This window comes from Pollachius pollachius, assembly GCF_949987615.1.
Source record: "Pollachius pollachius genome assembly, chromosome: 8".
NCBI classification, from domain to species: domain Eukaryota; kingdom Metazoa; phylum Chordata; class Actinopteri; order Gadiformes; family Gadidae; genus Pollachius; species Pollachius pollachius.
Genome location: NC_136941.1, coordinates 266,481 through 276,480, shown reverse-complemented (window position 1 = coordinate 276,480; position 10,000 = coordinate 266,481). Strand labels below are relative to the sequence as shown.

The 10,000-nt window shown below is 54.1% G+C and overlaps 1 protein-coding gene across 1 annotated transcript in view; it reads right to left on the bottom strand.

The window, feature by feature from the left end:
• The window catches only part of clstn1 (calsyntenin 1), a 39,171-nt gene that overhangs the window by 3,556 nt on the left and 25,615 nt on the right, over nt 1-10,000 (bottom strand). The window contains exons 8-14 of the mRNA XM_079741790.1: nt 9,367-9,488; nt 8,942-9,104; nt 5,461-5,618; nt 3,903-4,051; nt 3,144-3,403; nt 1,039-1,209; nt 209-354 (exon numbers count right to left, since the gene is read on the bottom strand). Of these exons, the coding sequence (XP_079597916.1) occupies nt 209-354; nt 1,039-1,209; nt 3,144-3,403; nt 3,903-4,051; nt 5,461-5,618; nt 8,942-9,104; nt 9,367-9,488 (1,169 nt within the window). The remainder of the gene's footprint in view (nt 1-208; nt 355-1,038; nt 1,210-3,143; nt 3,404-3,902; nt 4,052-5,460; nt 5,619-8,941; nt 9,105-9,366; nt 9,489-10,000) is intronic.

Here is a 10,000-nt window from a genome sequence, read left to right as displayed (position 1 = left end):
CTGTGGATAATTCATCTAAAGTATCATCAGGAGGAGTCTTTTAGTCCACAGTAGAATCAGCGTTAAAACGATAAACGGGTCTGATCCACATTCATTAACACGTGTCTCTAGATCTCAGTCTGTGAGTGAGACCACCTCCTTGGTGATTGGCCCGCTGTGACCCCGCCTCTATAATGAGGCAGGGCGGGCCGCTGCTGCCCGGCCGTACCTCGACCTTGAAGTCGTTGCTGATGTAGCGGCCGTTGAGCTCGGAGCACACCAGCTTGAACTTCCTGTCGAACAGCGCCTCAGTGTGCCAGTTCTTGTAGCGGATGAGGTGGAGCACCGTCTCGTACTGCGCCATGGTGCTGACGCCTGGACGGGAGGACGGAGTCAGGCTACAGGCTACAGGCTACAAGCTACAGGCTACAGGCTACAGGCTACAGGCTACAGGCTGCAGGCTACAGGCTACAGGCTACAGGCTACAGGCTACAGGCTGCAGGCTGCAGGCTGCAGGCTGCAGGCTACAGGCTACAGGCTACAGGCTGCAGGCTACAGGCTACAGGCTACAGGCTACAGGCTACAGGCTGCAGGCTACAGGCTACAGGCTGCAGGCTGCAGGCTACAGGCTACAGGCTACAGGCTACAGGCTACAGGCTGCAGGCTACAGGCTACAGGCTACAGGCTACAGGCTGCAGGCTGCAGGCTACAGGCTACAGGCTACAGGCTGCAGGCTACAGGCTACAGGCTACAGGCTACAGGCTGCAGGCTGCAGGCTGCAGGCTGCAGGCTGCAGGCTGCAGGCTACAGGCTACAGGCTACAGGCTACAGGCTACAGGCTACAGGCTGCAGGCTACAGGCTACAGGCTACAGGCTACAGGCTACAGGCTGCAGGCTACAGGCTACAGGCTACAGGCTACAGGCTACAGGCTACAGGCTGCAGGCTACAGGCTGCAGGCTACAGGCTACAGGCTACAGGCTACATTGCTGCACGCTACAGGCCGCACGCTAAAGGCTACAGGCTACAGGCTACAGGCTAGATGCTGGAGGTGGGGGTACCTGTGATGACGAGGCCCAGGGTGGAGGAGGTCATCTCCAGGCTGCGCTGCGTCAGCTGGGCGGGGTCCAGCTCCAGGCTCTCGTGCTCTCCGTCCAGCTCGTCGCCCACGGCGCTCACCTCACAGGTGTCCAGGTTGTGCATGATCTCCTCCGAGACCACCGTCTCTTGGACTGGGGGGGGGGGGGAGAAGGAGAAGAAGAGGAGGAGGGGGAGGAGAGAAGAGGAGGAGACGGTTGAATGGGGGTGGGAGACGAGGTTGTCCTCTGAAGGTAGGTCCGCATGGACACACTCACGGCACGCACGCACACACACACACACACACACACAGACACACAGAAGGTACTGGGTTGGATCCCCGGCCGGGCCTTCTGTGGGTGGCCCTGGGGGAAGAGGCCCTCTCCCCACCTGCTCCTGAACCGCCCTATCTGAGTCCACTGGCCCCCTGCAGGTGGAGGTGGTGTCTGGGAGGGGGATCCGTGTCCATTCCTGTGTTCACTATTGAGGAAAGCTGTTGCTATTCCTTTTCATTAACTTTGGTCGATTTGAGTTTTCTCCAGGTTTCGTCCTTCCAGGGTCGCACTCTATCCCTCTCCATCATACCCACGGATCAATGCTAGCACTTTACCTTTTAACGGCCTACGTGTACGACTTGTACATGAATCCATTTAAATTGTCAGTAAATGAAGAAGTTCACATTTTTCTGAAAAGGGCTCTGAGTTGCGTGGCCCAGCCTGGAGGCCGGTTTCCACGGCGTTTATCTGTGATACAACAACCATTAGGCTGTTACCGTCTCCCCCACAGAGCGCACTGCGGGCTCTGAAGGCGTGCGCCCCAGCAGGCTGCAGTCCTCTCAGCGGCCAAAGGGGGCAGTGACAAGAACGAATTTCTGCTTCCCATATTCCCAGCCCACGGTAGCGTTAATGCAGATGGAGGAGGAGGACTGCAATGTGTTTGTTGGTAAGAGCAACAGATCCCACTCCAAACCCCTTTGGTCCCATAAGGCCTGTTGTTCACAACAGCACTCTGGTGTCCTCAACCATCGATACACCCCCACCAGCCCCACCACCACCAGCTTACCACCATGCATGGCAGATGGCGTGCTTGGTCAGACTACCCCCTCTCATAAAGCAACTAGCAAACAAGGCCCCTCCCCTCCCTCTCATGCTCCAATCCCTGGCCTGTAGTCCTAATCCCGTGTGTCATCAGCTTAACCTACAGGCTGAGACTCGGCCCAGGCACCGGGGCAAAAGGGCGCCTGTTGCCCGCCTCGGGCGCTTTGACAGCCAGTGAATGAATGAATGGGTGAATGAAGCAGTGAATGAACGGTGGCTAGCCCACAGGGCCTCATGGGTGCAGGACCAGGGAGATTAGCTGTGGTCTGACTGCAGACGTAACCCTACTGATGGGACAGTAGTACTACTAATCCGACCACAAGGAGGTCAGTCTAGTTAGTAACGCGGGTATTAACAAACAATCAATACAGTACAGTAATGTACTGTAAAGTCTTATGTCCTAAAGGACCTTTCAGAGCGGGTACAACGTGTCTGTAGCTCTGTCAGCCTGAAGGAGCAGGCCAGGGTTAAGCATCAACACGATAAAAGGAGCGCTGACTAATCCTGATAGTCCCAGATAAGGGAATGGCTCTTTTTTCTGTGTGACAGACACATGGTATCCGCATCGGTAAAGGTCTCCAAACTGGAAAACCAATAATGTGTTGGAGATCCTGGACTTAGGCTCCTTTGAGTCTGGGCTTTAGAAGATGCGATGGATCAGACCGCTATCGGCCAGCATTATAGTTCAGACGAGACTGCACCGACGTGATGGATGGGCCAACGTGCCTGTCACCCCTTCCTCCCTGCCCTTCTCCCTCTCACCCCCTCCATCTTTTCCCTCAGTCCATCCATCCATCCATCCATCCATCCCCATTCTCCCTCCCTCTTTCCTTCCATCCGTCCCCCTCTCTCCCTCCCTCCTACCCTCCCTCCCCCCCTCTCTCCCTCCCTCCCTTTCTCCCTCGATCCCTCCCTCCCCCTTCTCCCTCCTTCGTTCCTTCCCTCTCTCCCCCTCTCCCACTGTCCCCCCCCTCTCTCTCCACCCCCCTCACCTGTGGGGTCGTCCTCCGCCCCGGCGGGGGTAGCCTCGGCCTCGGCCTCGGCCTCCACCTCGGCCTCCACCTCGCGGGTGATGGTGCTGACAATGCGCAGCTCGGGGAACAGCGTCACGCCCTCCGGGGACTCGAACTCGGCGGCGCCGCGGGCGAAGTGGTCGATGCCGCTCAGGCTGATCTTGGGCTCCTCCGGCTGCAGCACCATCACGTAGCCCTCGGCGTCCGGCACCGTCACGCACGCCTCCTCCTTGAAGCACCTGGGGGAGGAGGGTGGAGGTGGATGGGGGCGAGGGGGTGGAGGGTGCTGTGGATCGCAACCGGAGCTGGCAGTCCGCTCTGCGGCGGTTGTCTTACGTTTTGTCGGACAAGTCGCAAACGTCGGGCACAAATGGCCCAGCGGCATTCTGGGAGGTTTTGTAAAGGAGTCAACAGGAGGTGTACTGCTTCAGATCTCACCTTCTGACTCCCAGAGCTACACTGCACTCTGGCCAGTTGGTGTTTGCTAGCGACTTGGTTGTGTAGCGCTGCTTTTCAGCATCAACCAGGGGTTTTACAACCACTGGTTGAAAACGTCTTTGAAGAAATTACTGCCACTCATTCCATATTTTATCATCGCTGCACATTTTTACAAACTTCCGTCCTCCCGTCTCTGACGGTGTGCCAAGGAGAAGGAGCGCCTTTTGTTTAAAACACATCATCATCATCATATTCCTCCTTCTCCTCCTCCTCCTCCTCCTCCTCCTCCTCCTCTCTTACTTGACGGTGGTGGAGACGCGGAGGTGCCTGATGCCGGGCGTGGGGAACTGACGGGAGTTCAGGTAGGAGATGTGCTGCATCACTTTGTCGAAGGCGTCGATGTCGTCGCCCTCCACGCTCAGAGACGACTGGTTGGGGTTGAACTCCACCTGGGGGGGGAAACACAGAGGTGGGGGGGGGTTGAGGGGCTTCTTATAGGCGGGGGTCAGTCGTGCCGGGGGCCTCGAGGGGGGCTGGTAGTAACTCAGGGACCGTAAACACCTGAGTGACAGGCCACGCCCGGGAACCTGGAGGAGCTCAGAGCCTGCCTGGCCTCTATGGTGAAGGGATACACCCTACTCCTACTGAGTACGCTCAGTACACCCTACTCCTACTGAGTACGCTCAGTACACCCTACTCCTACTGAGTACACTCAGTACACCCTACTCCTACTGAGTACGCTCAGTACACCCTACTCCTACTGAGTACGCTCAGTACACCCTACTCCTACTGAGTACACTCAGTACACCCTACTCCTACTGAGTAGCTCAGTACACCCTACTCCTACTGAGTACGCTCAGTACAACCTACTCCTACTGAGTACGCTCAGTAAAACCTACTCCTACTGAGTACGCTCAGTACACCCTACTCCTACTGAGTACACTCAGTACACCCTACTCCTACTGAGTACGCTCAGTACACCCTACTCCTACTGAGTAACTCAGTACACCCTACTCCTACTGAGAACGCTCAGTACACCCTACTCCTTCTGAGTAACTCAGTACACCCTACTCCTACTGAGTAACTCAGTACACCCTACTCCTACTGAGTATGCTCAGTACACCCTACTCCTACTGAGTACGCTCAGTACACCCTACTCCTACTGAGTAACTCAGTACACCCTACTCCTACTGAGTAACTCAGTACACCCTACTCCTACTGAGTACGCTCAGTACACCCTACTCCTACTCAGTACGTTCAGGAGGTGGAGGTGTTCAGAGGCCGCCTGGCCCTCATGGTGAAGGGCCCGCCCCCCCACCCGGCGCCATGGGGCCTACCGAAGGGATGCTTATGAATCATGCAGCATGTTATTCATAAGCAGCGGCTCACTACCATTTCAAGAGCTGTAGTCCTCCTAACTTCTATCCTCACTATGTTTTGGGGCAAAGTCTGCTCCCCCTTGGGCCAGATTTAGTTTCTGTTTACCCGCTAAATATTTCAGAGGGGATTGAGGAGGTTTGATCATTTAGCATCCTGCAACGCCACAGGAACCAGTGCTGATCAAAGCAGACGATACATCAAACAACAAGGATGACGAGCGGACTTTCACTCCATGAAACCACCGAATGAAAATACCGAAAGTACCAAAAATCAAGGAATTGTTCAATAACATACGGAGACAATATAGAACATCCTGGCGTGGCAGTCCATGTTAAGAAACCTCCAGATATATGGTTATGGATCAATTAAGACATTTCCCCCCAAACCAGGCCTCTGCAGCCAGACACAGTGTCGGCCCAGGGTCTCATCAGAGCGCCCCACCGTAGGCGGCTGGGGTTCGGGCCGGTCAGGAGCTCACCTTGATGGAGGAGGCCACCTCCTCCGGCAGCTGGACGTCCAGTCCCTCCTTGCAGGTGTACAGGCAGTCGATCACCTTCTTGTTCTCCAGCTTGCCTGAGTGGACCATCAGGCCGGCCAGGTTCCCCCTGAAGAACTGGGCCATGTGTCCGCTACCGCCTGGCCAGGCGGTCAACACGATACGGAGAAGACAACACAACAAACTGTTAGTGAGGAAGGAGAAGACTTTGCTGTGTTTTCTTTACTGGGGATTTTGGGAATTCGAGCATGCTGTCGTGATGCGCAACGACGGTGTGACCGGCGCTCATGCATGTTAGTAACGTGTGAGACAGAAAGAGAGAGAGAGAGAGACAGACAGGTGGATGGTCTCTAAGGGCCCGGGGCCCAGAAAGAGACAGACAGGTGGATGGTCTCTAAGGGCCCGGGGCCCAGAGAGAGACAGACAGGAGGATGGTCTCTAAGGGCCCCTGGCCCAGAGAGAGACAGACAGTTGGATGGTCTCTAAGGGCCCGGGGCCCAGAGACAGACAGACAGGAGGATGGTCTCTAAGGGCCCCCATTATATAATGAAGAAACTATAAAGATATAAGTCATTGCTTTAATGAAGTATCACATTTACATAATTGGAAAACTATGAAGAAATTATCAATTGTAGCTATGTTGAAGAAATTACCATTAGATAATAATAATAATAATAATAATAATAATAATAATTATGGCTAAAAAAGCTGCCTAGCTTTGTTTGAGTCCTCACGAAGAGACAGAACTAAAGAGCAATTCATCCGCCGGATCCTACAGCGGTACCTGACCACAGTGACCTTGATGCTCCAGCGTAGCCGGGTGTGTGAGTGTGTGTGTGTGTGTGTGTGTGTGTGTGTGTGTGTGTGTAACAGGGTGTGTGGTTGTGTGTGTGTGTATAACAGGGTGTGTGTGTGTGTGTGTGTGTTTGTTTGTGTGTCGTCCCACTGGGGCCCCCCTGCCTGTCACGTGGCCAAACCGTGACGTGCACGTCTGCGTCACCGCAGACGTGCACGTCACCGGGCGCAGCCCAAGGTCACGCACACTTTGTAGTTGACAAAGTGTGCATGTGTGTGTGTGTGTGTTAGTAAATGTGTGCGCACCCGTGGGAATGCATTAGTAAATGTGTGTGCATGCATGTGTAAATGCGTGTGTGTGTGTGTGCGTGTGTCTATGTCTGTGTGTGTATTGGTCTCTCTCTAGCTGTGTGTGTGTGTGTGTGTGTGTTTCTGTGTGTGTGTCTGTGTTTGTGTGTCTTTGTGTGTATCGGTCTCTCTCTAGCTGTGTGTTTGTCTGTGTGTCTGTATTTGTGTGTTACTGTTTGTGTATGGGTCTCTCTAGCTGTGTCTGTGTCTGTGTGTCTGTATTTGTGTGTTACTGTTTGTGTATGGGTCTCTCTAGCTGTGTGTGTCTGTGTGTCTGTATTTGTGTGTGACTGTTTGTGTATGGGTCTCTCTAGCTGTGTGTGTGTCTGTATTTGTGTGTTACTGTTTGTGTATGGGTCTCTCTAGCTGTGTGTGTGTCTGTGTGTCTGTATTTGTGTGTGACTGTTTGTGTATGGGTCTCTCTAGCTGTGTGTGTGTCTGTGTGTCTGTATTTGTGTGTTACTGTTTGTGTATGGGTCTCTCTAGCTGTGTGTGTGTCTGTGTGTCTGTATTTGTGTGGTACTGTTTGTGTATGGGTCTCTCTAGCTGTGTGTGTGTCTGTGTGTCTGTATTTGTGTGTGACTGTTTGTGTATGGGTCTCTCTAGCTGTCTGTGTGTCTGTATTTGTGTGTGACTGTTTGTGTATGGGTCTCTCTAGCTGTGCGTTCTGATGTGAAGGTGAGAGGGATTCTGATCCAAGGTCGACACACACAGCATCTCCGTTCTAAAGCTCAATCCGTTTTTAACATTTCCTCCTCCACCCTTGATCTGTTGTTTCTGCTGCAGGTAACTTTACTGCAGCCCACAGGCGACGTGGAACCATTTGATGAAAATGAGGAAAATCCATGAAATAAATTAGGTGAGAGGAAAACAAATCGGACGCATTCCAATATCATGGGAAACAGAAACCAAAGACAACCACACACCATAACTGTCCAAACCATATTGCATCATGCCACAAGAGCCAGGCACACACACACACACACACACATACACGCATACAGACACACACAGACACACACACACACACACACACACAAAATAGCCGTTGTCCAGCTAGAATGGGTTGTGGAGGTCATTCTAGTCCGCATGGGGGTGAAGATGCAGTCAGGCAATGATCTGGGCGGGGGTGGGGGGGTTTGACACAATGTGGACATAACAACACGGGACGCATTCGAGGAGTAAAGGGGAAAGAGCTGAGCCACCTGGAGCAGAGACTGCCTCAGTGTCATTGGCATGGCCTGAGTTATCTGTAAGGGAGAACAGGAAGAGAGAACAGGAGGAGGAGAGAACAGGAGGAGTACAGAGGAGAGAACAGGAGGAGGAGAGAACAGGAGGAGAACAGAGGAGAGAACAGGAGGAGGAGAGAACAGGAGGAGAACAGGAGGAGGAGAGAACAGGAGGAGGAGAGAACAGAGGAGAGAACAGAGGAGGAGAAAACAGGAGGAGGAGAGAACAGGAGGAGGAGCGAACAGGAGGATAACAGAGGAGGAGAGAACAGAGGAGAGAACAGAGGAGAGAACAGGAGGAGAGAACAGAGGAGGAGAAAACAGGAGGAGAGAACAGGAGGATAACAGAGGAGGAGAGAACAGAGGAGAGAACAGAGGAGAGAACAGGAGGAGGAGAGAACAGGAGGAGAGAACAGGAGGAGGAGAGAACAGAGGAGAAAACAGGAGCAGAGAACAGAGGAGAAAACAGGAGGAGAAGAGTTGAGCATCTGGAGGAAAGACTTGATACACGCCGGCCACCTAGAGAATCTAGCGAGGAGGTTAAACTCAGACTAAGTACGTTCAGTACAACATACTCTTACTCCTACATACAACCTACTCCACGTACTCCTACTAAGAACGTTCAGTACAATGTACTCCTACTAAGAACGTTCAGTACAATGTACTCCTACTAAGTACGTTCAGTACAACTTACTCCTACTAAGAACGTTCATTACAATGTACTCCTACTAAGAACGTTCAGTATAATGTACTCCTACTAAGTACGTTCAGTACAACTTACTCCTACTGAGTACGTTCGGTACAACGTACCCCTACTGAGTACATTCAGTAGACGTTCGACTACTCATCACTTCAATCTCGCTAGCGCAGCACAGAACTGGTTAATGGGTAATCGCTCGAGGCGCATCCACCAGCGACGGTGGGTCTCTGCCACGGATCCTCCTTACAGACGTACATTCTAGGAGGCGGACGTGTTCCAACAACAGCTTGTGCTTTGGAACTCAGCCTCGTGGGTGACTGAACAAGAGGCCACGACGTCCCGCGGCCGAGGGACTGAACGGCTCCCGCGGGCGGTGAGAAGGCTGCGTTACCTTGCCAACAGGCGCCGATGGTGAGCTGGCTGTCGATCTTTGAGGGGCGCAGCGGGTAGTCCTCGGTGACCAGGAAGGGCTCGTAGCTGGTTCCGTCCACGAACAGAGACACGGACGGGAACTCCACGTTCACCACGTAGTGATGCCACTCTTTGTCGCACACCTGAGGGAAGACGAGTGCGGATCAGTCTCAGTCTCAGAGCCGGAGGAGGAGGAGGAGGAAGAGGAAGAGGAGCAGGAGGAGGAAGAGGAAGAGGAGCAGGAGGAGGAGGGGGAGGAGCAGGAGGAGGAGGAGGAGGGGGGGGAGGAGGAGAAGGAGGGGGAGGAGGAGCAGGAGGAGGGGGAGGAGGAGGAGGAGGAGGAGCAGGAGGAGCAGGAGGAGCAGGAGGAGGAGGAGGAGGAGGGGGAGGAGGAGAGGGACCAACCTGGTCCAGCTTCCAGTGGAACTCGGCGGGCTTGTAGTTCTCCGTCTCGGTGGGCTCCTGGCGCAGCAGCAGGATCAGCCGGCAGTTGTGGACATACAGCGAGTAGTGGTGGCGGTTCATCCCTGAGGGGGCCCGAGAGGCAGGGTTAGGGGCCACCTGAGGCCGGGGCTTAGAGAGGCTGGGTTAATGTCATCCTGAGGCCGGGGCTTAGAGAGGCTGGGTTAATGTCAACGTCAGGCCGGGGCTTAGAGAGGCCGGGTTAATGTCAACGTGAGGCCGGGGCTTAGAGAGGCTGGGTTAATGTTAACGTGAGGCCGGGGCTTAGAGAGGCTGGGTTAATGTCAACGTGAGGCCGGGGCTTAGAGAGGCTGGGTTAATGTTAACGTGAGGCCGGGGCTTAGAGAGGCTGGGTTAATGTCAACGTGAGGCCGGGGCTTAGAGAGGCTGGGTTAATGTCAACGTGAGGCCGGGGCTTAGAGAGGCTGGGTTAATGTCAACGTGAGGCCGGGGCTTAGAGAGGCCGGGTTAATGTTAACGTGAGGCCGGGGCTTAGAGAGGCTGGGTTAATGTTAACGTGAGGCCGGGGCTTAGAGAGGCTGGGTTAATGTCATCCTGAGGCCGGGGCTTAGAGAGG